At 40.7% G+C, this 15,000-nt stretch overlaps 2 protein-coding genes across 2 annotated transcripts in view; both read left to right on the top strand.

Annotated features, from left to right (window-relative positions):
* The first annotated feature begins 675 nt into the window (after window positions 1-675).
* slc66a1 (solute carrier family 66 member 1) lies at window positions 676-5,548 on the top strand. Its single transcript, XM_010792267.1, has 8 exons — window positions 676-784; window positions 1,354-1,550; window positions 1,651-1,780; window positions 1,948-2,035; window positions 2,498-2,652; window positions 2,756-2,848; window positions 3,405-3,590; window positions 4,680-5,548. The coding sequence occupies exons 1-8, from the start codon at window positions 767-769 to the stop codon at window positions 4,764-4,766; spliced, it is 954 nt and encodes a 317-aa protein (XP_010790569.1). The 5' UTR covers window positions 676-766; the 3' UTR covers window positions 4,767-5,548.
* Window positions 5,549-6,858: 1,310 nt separating this feature from the next.
* The window catches only part of nr1h5 (nuclear receptor subfamily 1, group H, member 5), a 15,017-nt gene continuing 6,875 nt past the window's right edge, over window positions 6,859-15,000 (top strand). Inside the window, exons 1-2 of the mRNA XM_010792277.1 lie at window positions 6,859-7,514; window positions 11,596-11,731. Coding sequence (XP_010790579.1) covers window positions 11,635-11,731 — 97 coding nt within the window. The 5' untranslated portion in view covers window positions 6,859-7,514; window positions 11,596-11,634. The remainder of the gene's footprint in view (window positions 7,515-11,595; window positions 11,732-15,000) is intronic.

The raw sequence follows: 15,000 nt of genomic DNA, 5'->3' as shown, positions 1-15,000 counted from the left end.
ACGTGCAGTTATATAATCCAATTTAACAAGACTTGTTGATATGTGAGGAGAGTATGTGAAAAATGTATGAGAGCGGTGGTGAGCTTACTTTGGCATCTTTAAGGTGTCCCAGCTTTAACAATGAAGTAACATTAACATGAGAGCAAGCCATTGGCGTGTTCCACAGTCTTCACAAATGTTTTACAGTTGTGAATAATAATAAGTCTCAACCAAGGAATGTAATTTGGCAACATTTATTCATCAAACTTTAAAATAATACCAAAATATAAGTAAATGAATAATCAAGAGATAAATTATTGATTGGGGTTGTTTTGTTCTATCCATTTTATGTATTGATGATCAAGGTGTGCAACAGATTCACTTTCAGAATAACCAGAGGCAAATTATTCTGATTCTGATTCTGAATTAGTTTAGTTGTCAGTGTTGCACTTAAAATCTTCTTGTGTTTCTTAAATTCACATTGTGTTAAACAATTACAAGTTATAAGGCTGTCTACCGCACATTTTTTTTAACACATGGATACAATTCTTATTAAATAGCCGAAGATTTCCTGGAAGCCTGATCCAATTTAAAACTTTTATTTTGAAGGCCCATTGGTTTGTTTTGGAGCTCACGAGCCACTTGTCACGTGATAATGCAGTGACGTTTCAGCCTCACGACCAATCAGCTCGCGGCCTCAGCCCTGAGCTGTTTATTACCTATTCTGGCTTCCGTGTTGTTTGTTCAGTCTCGGAGAGGTTTGTGTTCTTCTAAGGACTTTATCGGTATGCAACCGGCCACACAGGCAAGAAAAACACATTTTTTATTTGCTTTGTTCCTTTCCAGTGTTGTGTTTTGTTGATATTATTTAACGTAAAAGCTACAGCCAAGAATCAGATTTCTGCTAGTAAGTTAGCCAGCGAAGAGACTAACAAAAAAAGTTTAATTTCTTGTGCCTTTTGTTGTTTTCTTGTGTTGCCCATTGTATTAATGTGACCCAAACTTTTTTTTACTGTTTTAAACCAAATGTAACCAACGCAACGGCAATGTGGACCTAAACCTATTTAAATGTCTTATTTAACACCCTTTGACCACATAACGAACACATTTACTTGCTTTAGGTGTCGAGGTTTGTGGTACATACGTGTTGCTCTTCATGGTATGCATATGTCTGATTTGAGAGTGTGTGTTACAAAGCGGCAAAAACTCCACATCAGTGCCATATGGTTGGCTGATTGGAGTTTTTCTGTGCCACTTTCCTTTTATTCTTTCTTGGAAGCAGTGTGTTAACATTGTATATAGGCTGCATATGTAGAATCAGGATGTGACTTTTGTTTAATTTAACTGTTTATTCACAAAGCCTTTCCTCTTCAGGTGAATATGATGACAGATGGAGTCCTTTCGCGGGGGCTTTTTGGAGTGAGCACTTCAGGAAACTTCTCTTCCCTCTGCCCCAATGGCTCAAAATGGGTCTGGGAAGGTCTCGGAGAATGTGCCCAGGACGGGAGGGACATGGCAAGCATCTACCTCGGCCTCCTGTCCATCCTCTGCTTCATGGTTTCTTCTCTTCCGTAAGTGTCTGGGCCTCTAAGAGGAACTTCTCTTTCATAAGAGGAACTTCTCTTTTATCCGAACATCATGTATAATTCTCTGTGTTGTTTCTTATTGCAGGCAGTACTACAGTTCGTGTAAAACAGGGAATATGGACAGCGCCCTCTCCATTTGGTTTCTGCTGCTGTGGTTGGGAGGGGACGGCTGTAACCTGGTGGGCTCCTTCTTGGCAGACCAACTTCCACTTCAGGTGACTTGTAGTGAAGCAAACATGATTTTTCGCAATGTATTGCGAAAGGCCCTTTTTGACGTTACCTAGATAAACGCATCGCTAAAAATTGTGATATTGCACTTTTTTTTATTGAGTCCTTCTGTGTTGAGCTCATGGTTCAATTGGTCTTTTTCTCCGTCTTCCAGACATATACAGCTGTTTATTACGTTATAGCTGACCTGATGATGCTGGCATTGTACTTATACTACATGGCGAAGAACAGAATGCGGCAAAGTAAGTGTGCTTTTTGTTCTAAATATTCCGTTTTCAAATGCACAACAAAAGATGTTTTTTCTTTGTGCCATCTGAGTGTCAGTGCCTTATTTGCACCCTAGTGCCTCATTTGGTATCCTACACCAAGGCCTTTGTTATCATATAGAATGAATAACCCCAGACATGCATTTTATCTCCAGGTGTAACTGTAGCCATAATCTTTATTGATTGAATTACTTCCTAGGTCTATTTCTAAGATTAGTATTATCTAGTGTTTTCGTGAAAAAGCTTCTCTTATCAGCTCTGATGAACATCGATCCACCACAAGTCCAGACGGAGGAAGAGGATAATGACTGCACCCCGTCATGATGTCTTCTGTAGCGTTTGTTCCCTCATGGCGACCTTTGGCCTCACTGTCTGGAGGAATGTGCTAAGAAGTCTTTCCAAGTATTGATGCTGAGCCCTCATGCTGTCTCTCCCCAGGCAGGATGGTTCTGCATGTGGCGGGGGTAGCCTGCGTCCTGGGCTTCACCTCCAGCCTCGTGCACCTCCCCGGGTCAGGAGCCCAACAGGAAGTTATTCCCTCAGAGTTCAGAAGTCGTGCCCTGCTCTCAACCTCTGACCTCAGTGCTATCAAGGTGAGTCATGAGTTGTTTAACAAGTGACCTGAGGGAAGTCAACTGTTATGAGCTGTTGTGACGTTGTTGTGACGTTGTTGTGTCTGCCTCTCTGTCGCTGCAGGCGTTCAGTCCTAAAGAGATTATTGGATTCTCCATCGGCTCTGTGTCCTCCGTGCTCTACCTCTGCTCGAGACTCCCCCAGATGTACACTAACGTGAGTATGACAAGTACTACTGGCTGCTACTACTACTACTCATAGACATTAACTGGGACTACTATTTCTAATACAAATATTTACAGGATGAGCATCCTTATATCATTTTTTTAGCATCACTGTATATTGCAGACATTACAATTGTAGTTTTCAATTTTATAACTGCATTTATTTTTTAATTGGCACAGATATTGGTAAAACAAGTAAAATAAGTTCTGAACAATAAATTACTTTATGAACAATACACTTTTAATAAAGTTTTGTAGTCAGGAACAAAATGTGCATTGAGTAAATTATTTAAATGAGACATTTTGTTAAATATGAATGAGATTAGTAGCTGCCAAATGGGAAATGTAATAATATTTTACTTTCCCAAGCCTTGCAAATTGTGTTTTAATGTGTTTTAATCTGAACAAGATCAAAAAATTGAAGCAAAATGGAATGTAACCCATCCGAGGGAACATTTGTAGTTGTGCTGTAAAACATAACATTTCCCCCAAAATGCTTTAAAAAAATGTTTTTCTCACTTTCTCCCCCGTCTGATTTATTCCCACAGTACAAGAGGAAATCGACAGAGGGAGTGTCTTACTTCCTGTTTGCACTGGTCATCCTGGGAAACACCACATACGGCCTGAGTGTCCTGCTGAAGAACCCCGATGAGGGCCAGGGAGAGAAAAGCTACATGATCCATCACCTGCCCTGGCTCATCGGCAGCCTCGGCACCCTCTCCTTAGACGTCATCGTATCCTTTCAAGAAAAGAGGGCCTCCAGGTTATCCTTAATCTCAATTACATGCTACATTTTAGTCAGTGCTCAGCTGGTTGACAGGTCACTTCATCAGAAGAGTTAGGTCACATGACTGTATCTGTGGAATACAATATAGTCTCAAAGGTCCAAGCACACAGGGGGAAATTAGCCAAGGCAAAGAAACAAGAAAAGCAAAAAGCTGCACTCGGGCCCTCTGGAGGCCATCTGCCTCTTTGCACCCCACAAGTGGTGGACTCTAAGGTCTTACCTGGGGGAATGAAACTCCAGACTGCAGGAAGAGAGGGAATGAAAATCGAAAGCGTTAGCAAGCATGATATGCATGAATCAGGATCAGATATTTTTTTATCAAATGTAATGTATACAGTCAATGGATTATTAGTGGGGTTTTTTCGCCAGAGTTGCTTGCGTACGTGGAGAAATAAACCAGACACTGAAACTATTGCTAAAGAATGTGGATATACATATCCTGTTTAAACAGCCCAATTTGTTAACATGGGTCCAATTTTCTTAAATGATTAACTTTCAAATGTAGGTCATAGTGTCCAAGAGTGCTATATTTGCATTTTCTTTCAAATGGAACCCCATAGTAATAATCTCAAAAAATGTCAATGTCTTTGGTAGGTAGGGGCAGCATATTTTTTCTCCAAGCTTGGAGACTGGGGACAGTCCTATTTCTGTCCTAAGCTTGGAGACCAAGGCGATATTGATTTAGTATTTTTACACATATGTGTATGTCTGCAACCAGCTGAAAAGAGAGCTTTAAAACTAAAAGCCAACCATTGTGAAAGTCTGCTGGCCAACAGAGTTTCCCATTTAGAAGCTGACACATACAGTGGTGTCCGACATGTTCACTGCCAGTAATGAAATGTCTTCTTTAGGCACTGGTTAGGTGGATTCATATGTAGAGGAGTCCCATTATGTTAACAATGCTAACAAAGTTGGCAAGTTTGGGAAGTATTTAATCACTTTTTCAAATAGTATGTTGTATTTTTCATCATTGTGCGTGTCATTAAACAGAATCTCTTCCAGGATTTCTTTTAATTTCCTTAACGCTGCGGCTCAGATCTCCTTCCAGTTCCTGATTTACCGCAAAGCCAAAGAGGAGGTCAGCAGCAGTCACGGAGAGACCGCGCCTCTGATCGGAAGCTAAGCCGACAAACTGAGAGTGGGACATGATCAGACGCTCTCTTCCAGTGAACCCTCAAAATCACATTGCCAACAGAATCAGGATGAAAGAACATTGTACATTTTAGTCTTGATTTTATAGTTATATTTATTATGCTCTTTTTTTTAATGTTTACAATGTGTTTTTATCTGCCAAAGTACTGTGACAGAGGAAGCTCTTCACTTGTTTGACATGGATGGAAACTCCTCCTGTCAGCTTGAACTTCTTCTCTTTTAATTTCTCGGTCACAGCCTCAATTTAAATTCACGTAGATTACGTAGAAACCTAGCCAGGGCGACCGGACCACACAGATTCTTCTCTAAATGTATCTTGTTTCTCTAACCTGCATAACACTTTGACAGTTATGACACTAGCCCTGCATGAAGCCCAGTCTTACACCATTGCAGTGATGGGTCGGAGGGTAAAATAATGTTTTGTAAAGCATGACCAAGTGTAAATTGTACTCTGTCAATTTTTTAATTGATGTTTACACCAAGTGCTTTAATCGCAAAAAAAAGTTGTATTTTTTTTGTTCATTTTAGATATCTTTTAATTGTAGTTATACATTTCTTTTTGTAAATACAGACACTTGACCAGATTAGTTTGCACTGGTGATAAGTCACTTAACACCACCATGTTTAATTGACACATTTTCGTTTTATCATTCTCACAGTTTTGCACAACAAAAGTCGGTTTTGTACTTTGAGAAATGTTAATAAAATGTTCAGTGTGTTGTAAAAATAAAAATAAAGAATAACATTGAATTATTTTCTCTGTTTTTATTCTGGGTAAATATTGGGAGCCGTTTGTACGGGCCGAAAGGTGGTCAACAAACACTTACATGCAAATATAAAAACAAATGTGCCAAAACACATGCAAAAGAAGAAACATGTCTACCAACTTGAGAACACATGTGTAGCATTTAGAAAGAATCACCAATTTGATGAAACATGGGCGGCGTTTACTAAAAGTGAAACACTGGGAGAAGCTCAAAACACAACAATAACAGGGACACTAAATAGTGATGCACACATCTGGGACTGGGTTTGGTGAGCGGGAATTATAAAGTTACTGGGGAACTGTCACTGGAATGGACGTAAAATGTACGTTTTATTGGTTTATTTTAATAATGTGATTACTTCTGATAATAATGCAGATCTGCTGTAGGCTAGCTAACTAACGTAGCTAACCTAGTCATTTTAATTAAAGCCTACAGACAAAATACTTACAACTATGAAACAGACCAACACTGCAACAGCGACGGTTGGCCAATTTTATAATCCCTGAACGTAGACCCACGCTGTGCATCACTTTTTAGTGTCCCCGTTTTCCGTTGTGTTTTGAGTTTCTTGCAGTTTTTTTGTATTTGCAGCGTTTTGCGATTGCAGTGCTTCGTATTTGCATCGCTTTCAGTTAACCATGTGCATGTTTCGTAAGGTTGGTGAAGTTGGTTTGCATGTTTTTTTGGCAGATTTGGGGTTATATCATCGTTTGTCAACCTGCAGCGTGGTTCTCCTTAGGAAGTGTTTTGGGCTGTTGCCCAAAACAAGTTGGTCAGATTCTCCTGATTGTCTTCATAAAAGTGTTACTTTTTTATTAATGGATTTTATTCTAACTGCTTCTCTTGAGAATAACTATTCAGAGTTTTTTCTCTTCCCACTTTCTGTTTAGCCCAGCAGAAGCCAAGGCCTGCCATTGGCCTTGATGTTGACCTTTGACCCTTTTCCTCTGCTGACCTCCACCCTCAGTGACCGAGTTCGAGCAGCTCCTGGGAGGCCCTGACAGCCGTGTTGTTTTTCATCATTAGCAGATTCACGCCGGCCTTTCAGATGCACCCTCCTCCCCCAAAACACCCACGCACACACACAAACTTTCCCCTTACTATTAAACATAATGCAATCACACACACTCAGAACAGTAAGGGCCCACCCACCAAGGAAGCAAGGTCAGTACAGAAAACATCATGGGTTCACTGAGTGTGTGTGTGTGTGTGTGTGTGTGTGTGTGTGTGTGTGTGTGTGTGTGTGTGTGTGTGTGTGTGTGTGTGTGTGTGTGTGTGTGTGTGTGTGTGTGTGTGTGTGTGTGTGTGTGTGTGTGTGTGTGTGTGTGTGTGTGTATTTTGGGGTGGAGGATTGTGAAACAGTGGCAGAGAGATTGTGAAGGGGGTCGGGGAGTTAGCAGCAGAAGAGCCAGTGATAGGGAGCATCCATCCATCACAAGGGATGAACAAGAAGCTGTTTATAAACACTCTATACTGGGAATTTTTTAATGAGATGATTTCAGTTCCTAAAAGCAGGGCAGAGGGGGTCTCAGAGGTTGGCAGTTCAAATCCCTAGTGCAACCAATAAGCCTCATCCTGGGAAATGTCATGGGGAATTTTTGATATTTTCAATTCTGATGTACGTTGGGACATGTAGCCTAAAAACGCTATTGTTCCCTGGCCTACCTTTTCATGTCTTCCCAATTATTGCCCATACAATGTCTGTTAATGATTCTCCTTCTCAATGACACTTTTTTTTCTTTCTAAAAGTAGAAAAAAGAGGATCTTTGGTCGGGTTCCCACATGTCCAACTAAAACACACATCAAGAGCAGCTGTCTGTTTACTCTGTGTGTGTGTTTGTGTGTGTATGAGGTTTGAGTCTGGGCTGGACTACAAAAAAGTGAGAGAGTTGGACAAAAGGGAGAGGACATCGGGACGCTCGGGCGCATCAGGAAGGCTTCCATCATCAACGGTGAGTCCACAATCCAAATAACTGCAACATAAACAGAATTGTTCATAAAATATCACAATGAAGTGTTATTTGTATTTCTTTCTTTCTTTCTATTTCGTACTGATTTCAACGCTCAATTGCCATTTCAATGCATTTCCAGCCAGGATAGATCTGCAATGCATTTCATTACAGATATTACTCATGATGGCCAGTTGAGCATGCTGCATTTAGGTCTGTTGCAACTACCATATGACAATTTACATTCCTACTCATGATAGCCAACCCCCCACCACACTCGCTAACATACGCTCAGACATAAGCTATCGACTTTACTCACACACAGAGGCCACTTATAAAGTGGGCATTGGTTTCCTGCGAGGATCAGTAAACAATCCGGGCCGTTATCGAGCTGCAGCTAGCAGCCAGAAGCTCTCTGATAAAGGAGCTGGTTTCATGAAGAAAAAAAACAGGATTTATGATGTGTTGAATTTATCTTCAGGCTTGTTCTCTGAGTGATTCAGGAGTAATGAGTTTAAGTTACTTAAGTTTCCAGAGTTTGAAACGTTGCTGTATTCCTCTGGTGTTCACCTCATCATTGTGTCTTTGTGTTGAGGAACTTTTCCACAGAAACAAAACTAATTCAACCAAAGCGCCAGACTCTAATTGAACTAACCGTGCCCTAAAAATATTTCCCTCCACTTCCTGCTCTTTTTTTTAATGACACTCCTCATGTCATCTTCAGGCTTGTGTCCAACAGTGTGACACCTCAATAAGATCCATGGTGACATTTGCACACTCTCAGATATTGTCCCCATCGTTTAGTGTCACTCCCAGCTCTGCTGCCTGCACTTTACTCCCAGAGGTCGGAGTCAGCTTGTTGTGCCTCCTCCTCACATTTTGGGACACGACATCGCTATTAACTGGGAATTAAGAGCCTCTACTTTAGCAATTCATTTTTTGCATTCATCAAGATTTGTGAGAGTGTAAAGTTATTGTATGTGTCCATAATTGTCCACTCCAAACTGTAATGGGTTACTCCCTGGTCCATACTACACCCTCCAAACAAGTATGATGAAATATATTCTATTACCATTCCTTTTATCCAAATCAAAGAACTAACCAAATTGAGAAATCTCCTCCATGCCAGATAATTTAAATAAAAAACAACCTGGTTCACTTCTAACTAGAATAAAGTGAGTTGATGTTAAGTCATTGGTAGTTATACATTTTTAAGGCCATGCTAACACTGCTAACAACGCCGGTGATTCCCTGATGTTTCCTAAAAATATCTCAACAACCTTTTGATGACTTTGCATTAGATTTGGTCAACATATTATAATGTTCAAGGTTCCCAGAGGATTAATCCTACAGACCCCCTGACTTTTCTTCTGGCCCCTCCATAGAGATGACATAAGGTGGATTGCCATTCAATTTGGCGCACAAATGCATGCCCCCCTTTTTGTGATAACTTTGATGGTCAACTGACTTTTCCTCTGGTGCCATCACAAGGACTGATTTTTAATTTACGCAATACTTTTTACATTTATGAATGGTAATACCTGCAGAAATGATTACATTCCCATGATCTAAAGCTGTACTTTGTGTTGAGTCCTAATTAGAAAATGTTAGCATGCTAATGTGCTAACTAAGATGGTGGAAATGGTTAAACAAAACTATGTCAACTTTGTTAATGTTAGACAGTTTGGCTACCGTGTTGATGTTCAGCTCAAGGCTGTGATGTATTCAGTGTAGGCCTACACATAGACAATATCAGTAGTCTAGTAGAATTACAACACTGAGAAACAGAATAATAACGTTACATCAATAAAGCATTGAATTGCTCCTGTAATGCTGTTTGCCTTTATCTTTATGTAATCCTAAAACATTATATCAATGTAGTTATTAGACATTTGATTTGTCACCATGTGTGTTAAATTCATCCAATCAGTTTGTTTTCGACACATTTAAGCTTGTTTTCTTCTTTCTCTCTCTCTTAGTTTGTGTTTTTCGCTGTCAGAACAATTTATTGATCGTCGAGCACTGTAGTCACATGTGTGCCAGTTTACCCTTTGGACACAATCTTTAGAGGAATGACACGGTGCAGTTAGCAACCGAATTCCACTGAGATCGATCGTGATTACTACATTGAAGGCTGCAGTTTCAGTGGGCCTTCTCCCCCCCCCCTGCTCTCCCCCAGTAGTTCCTGGCTCCCATAATGAGTCAGTGAAAGCCATGATATGAGGGTGGGAGTACGCCGTTAATCCTCAGTAAGCATGCTGCATGTCAAACAGGCCTGCTCACAGATTTACAGGACAGCGTAGAGGTCTCTCCCCTGTCTCTCCTCTGGTGGTTCAGGCCTCGACTCTTCTCGCTCTGCCCCGGCCTGGTTAACTGTCTGAGGGGGAGGCGGAGGTCCCCGAGCCCCTTAAATCTAAATGCTGTCCAATATTAACTGCAGCACAAACAGAACAGTGGTAAACAAAAGAGCAGAGTAAACACACTCCCGTAGGCTTAGAGGACAAACATGGACACACACACACACACACACACACACACACACACACACACACACACACACACACACACACACACACACACCACACAAACACATTAATGGGATAGTTCAGAATATCTTAAAAGTGGTGTTGTATTAGATAGCTATGAATCCCAACCAAGGTATTAAAGGTGTTTTTACTCTCCTGTATTGTTTTATATGGGTTTTTTGCGTGTAAATTGTCTGCAAATGCTCTAATCCAAACGTATCCATTGGACTCCTTTACTTCCATAATTTATTCACATCACTATGTACCACTCGTGCTGATATTGGCTGGTGCTTCAACACTGTACGTGATAGGCTAAGGGGCGGGACATCTCCAACACATCTCAAAGCGGTTGACCAATCACAACCGAACCTCTCAATTAACCAATCAGAGCAGAGTGGGCTCTGGTTTCAGACAGAGGGTGAAAAAGGTGGCTGCAGCACAGGCAGTATGAGAAAAATAAAGACCATTTGAACATTAAAGGATGTTAACATGTCACAGTAAAATGCAAATATGAAGCTGAAAATGAGCAAATTAAGGCCCCTTTGAGTACAGGAGTACCAGCACATTAGGCAATTTACTGTTCTTTAGGGAGCACTGAAAAAGCTATACAAATCTATTATAATTCAAGTTTACACAATTAAAAATATTTTCAATGTTTTACCTTGCTGACTGGGCGCAAGGGAACTTAAGCCTTACGTGTGCCATCCCTTAAAATCCAACAGAATTCATTGAAAAAACAGTAATTTTAGCAGACCTTACTTATTGCAGCAACATCCGTGTTCTGCAAGGTGAAGTTTTAGGTTTTATCTAAGGAGTCTGATGGCTTTCAAGAGAGAATTAAGGCAAAGTAAAGTGGTGAAAATATTGAAAGTTTAAAGCACATTTAAACTGATATTGATATTTCAGGTGACTGACTATGTTCTGCTTCTCCTCCTCTTTACAGCAGTAGGCTACATTGCTTTGCTCAGCGCTGGTGCTCCTGTCTGTTTTTCCAAACTGGGGACATGCCAACTTTCATCCTACCTCATAAAATACATAAAATCATCCAAACCATACCTTTAAGACTTGTAACTTTTAACAATTGTTTTAATGACGTAAATGATTGTATGTGTCATCAGATTAAATTGACAAAATGTTCGCCTAGGCCAGCTGTTGCACTCTCGGATACATCCAATTAGACCAAACCTTCACACACTCTGCCCATGAGGGAGATGTCTCCCTCCATGCATCCCTGCAGCCTCTTAAGTCTCCGCCAGGTTTAGCTGTTTGGACCAAAGTCCCATCCCTGTCATCCTGGGTGTCCCTACTTTCCCTTTCGTCTACCCCCCTGAGGGGTGGTTAAGACCTCCTCCAGCACATCATCCACCCAGACCTCAGCCTCAGCTGCACTCGTCCTCTCTGCTTTTTTAAAAAAATAGGCTGGGATATCAGTGTGGACAGCTTAGAGACCTGGACACATCTTGGGGATTGAGGAATGTCTCCCAGACCCTTCATATCTGTGTGAATCCTCAGAGTAATTGTCTGTGTGTTTGTGTCCATGCATGTGTGTGTGGAGATAGGTCCCGTATTACTAGCTGGAGAGAGGATCTTCTGTCCAGATGAGAGAGTGGACCGAGTTGGACATGAGTTTTTCGGCAGGGGGCTTTCTCTCAGCCTCGGATGGTTACTGCTCCACAGAGCCGCTCCAGTACTATGGTGAGTCCTCAGTGACACTTCTCTCCCTCCCTTCTGACTTTATTTTATTTTGCCTTTTACTTTCTCTTCTCCCTCTACTTCCGATTTTTTCTGCTCTTTTAAAACAAAGTATGTGAAATAGAAACTCTTACAATAATAGATAAGACACTGAAGATGGACTAATTAGGATCTCTTAGTTAGACTGTTGGCGTTTTGACACTGGAGACAGGAAACACTGGATATGCTGTCATGTTTCGAAATGTGTTATGTGCTATCAATGTGACATTTTTAATGCAAAATACTTCCAGTGTTATCAGTCCATGTTCAATTAATTCAAATGAAGTTGTGTCATTGGTAGTTATAGACTTATCTGCACTATCAACAGATGCATCCTCTGTTTTATACTGTTGTAATTTGCTCTCTAACTGCAGATAGTTTTGGTTGAAAAGCTCTTTGTTCTTCAGGTATTTACTGTGAATAAATAAATGTTCTATAACCATATTTATATTAAAAAAACACATCTCATCTGTAATGTGCCCATGCCTCTTTGCCCCTGGTTATTCCACAGACCATAGTTTGTATATTAGGGACTATTTCTTCAGTGGAATGTAGTTCCCAAACAAACTGTGAGTGAATTGACCCTAGTCTAAACTGTTAAAATATATTATGCTACTGAACAACATTAATGGCCATTTACAATTTATGGTATCAGAGGTGAGATGCCATTCATTCTACATCTCAGAAAAACTTTTTTTTAAACACGTGTTGGTTGATTTGCGTCCGATATTGACTTATAGTCCCACGATGTAAAATTTGAACGATGCACATTTCCATTCTTCTTCTCAGAAATGAAAGATTGAGCTCATAGGCAAATCCATTAATTAAATCATTACACTCAGGGTTTCACTGCTTCATCTTGTTCTTGTATGACTAGGGGCCAACCTCCAGATGAGAAGTGAAACATTTGGGGTGCATAAAAGCTGCCTTCTATCTATATTTCAACAGGGGCAGGTCAACCGGTTGGAAGAAAAAGTCCAATTGAATAGAAGTCTATGAGAAAATGACCAAGTTGTAGGGTGATCAGGTGACAATAAACACATGTGGGACAAAGAGTGTGTTTGTGTGGGACAATGACGGACATGCTACTGCGATGGTAACGTAAAGTAGTACAATATGACCTTCATCTAACCCTAAAAAATGAAAATGTCTATTGAAACTATAGCCTATAAATATGAATTACCTTGTTTGCACAAACTATGAAGTAAAGAGCTTAAAAACATTCAATTTGAATGGACCTGGTCACCCTACCAACTCTCACTTGATGTTTTTACTTCAGTATATCATTTCCTAAAAAAGTGTCAAAGTCGAAAGCTTTAACCCGCAGTCCACAAACCAATGAGGGACGTCACGGTGACTTGAGCTTATGGTGGCTAATGTTAGCTTATGCAAACTACGGGTAGATATTGCTGTAAAACAGTCTGCTGACATTGTGAATGTTTTTCTACTTTTGTATTTCTACTGTAACATCACATTTGCTCATTTAACATCATACTGTGATTGTCACAAAGTGTTGATTTAAATAAGTCGTTAATTATTTTTTGCACAATGAGGACGTCTCTCACAGTTGATGAATGAACACCAAGCGTTTATTTACCGCCTTTGAGAACTTGCTGACATGAGGAGAATAGTTGTTGAGGAGGTTCAGCCGGTGTGCATCAGAGGATCTATTTATACTGACATGTATCATCAACAAGTCCCCCTGTTGTCTCCCCTCCCGGACCTCGGAGCAGAGGGAGGCGGGGGGCTATGGGGGGTCGCTTGCTGGTGTTGTTTTGCTCCCTGATGTGCGTGGGATGGAAGGGAGGCTGAGGAGTGTTTAGACAGTGTTCAAATGGTTTACAAACAGTGTGAAGCACAGCTCTGTCACATGCAGAGAAACCAAGGACCCCCCCAACCGTGGTCCACACAGTCTGCTGAAGACAGGAAACATCTGGAGAGAGAACGACAGAGAGGACAAAAGGAAGGAGTGAGGGGGGGTGGTGACAATTACTCAGGACAAGGGTGTTGATAACTAAACACAATGGTTTCTACTTCTACTCTCATCTGTCTTTTTATACAAACACTGAGGTCTCAAATCTGAACATTTTAAAGACTAAAGATCGTAAGGGCGATGCTGGCTGTGTTTTTTGGTGAGAAAGTTTCACCAAACATCTTGTGGATATTGGAGAAAATATTTCATGTGTTTGGGTGATGAGGAGATAAGCCGCGAACATGGGATGTGTTTTTTCTGAAAACGCTGCAACTACAAGAGAGCGAGATATTTCAGAAGTCTAACTGAGACTCGATATTAGAGGGTCAGGAAAATAACCCTGATTCGAACATCGCAACCTTTGTCAGTTTTGCCATTTTGCTGCTAAACCCTTCGTCAATACAGTTGGGAACCATAATTGGGGCGGGAGAGCAAAAGGTTTAGATTAAACAGAAAATATTTTTTTTGAAAGGCTAAACCCTAACAAATGGCAATTTAAGCTGAATATTTTGTTGGATAAAACCATGTTTTGTATTTGAATTTGACAGAGGTGGGAAGTAACTAAGTACATTTACTCAAGTACTGTACTTAAGTAACATTTTGAGGCACTTGTGCTTTACTTGAGTATTTCTATTTTATGCTACTTTGTACTTTTACTCCACTGCATTCATTTAATACATGTATTAAATTTGCAGATTTGGATGAATGATGTGAAATATAATCAACCCTTACATCAGTCAAATTAACACTTTAATGCATCAATAGATATAAAACATATCATATATATTATTCTGAAATGGGCCAATCTGCAGAATGAGTACTTTTACTTTTGTTACTTTAAAGGTCCCATGGCCATTTCTACTGATCATAATTCCATTGTTGAGGTATACTAAAATAGATTTATCCATCCATCCATCCATCTTCTCCCGCTTATCCGTGGTCGGGTCGCGGGGGGTAGCAGTTCCAGCAGAGAGCCCCAAACTTTCCTTTCCCTGGCCACATCAACCAGCTCTGACTGGGGGATCCCAAGGCGCTCCCAGGCCAGCGAAGAGATATAATCCCTGGTCCTAGGTCTACCCCTTGGTCTAAAAATAGATTTATACTGTTCAAAAACTCACATTGGTTTCTCATACAGCATCTCTGTATAGTATGTGTATTCACTCTCTGTCCTAAACGGCTTGTTGGAGCTCCTGCCCCCCCCCCTGTGAGCCCAGTGTGCTCTGATTGGTCGGGACGTTCGCGAGGCTCGTCTGCTCAGTGA

Source organism: Notothenia coriiceps, unplaced genomic scaffold (genome assembly GCF_000735185.1).
Source record: "Notothenia coriiceps isolate Sejong01 unplaced genomic scaffold, NC01 NC01_scaffold00001737, whole genome shotgun sequence".
Taxonomy (NCBI): domain Eukaryota; kingdom Metazoa; phylum Chordata; class Actinopteri; order Perciformes; family Nototheniidae; genus Notothenia; species Notothenia coriiceps.
The sequence above is the reverse complement of the archived record's forward strand: the minus strand, read 5'-3'. Positions and strand labels throughout refer to the sequence as shown.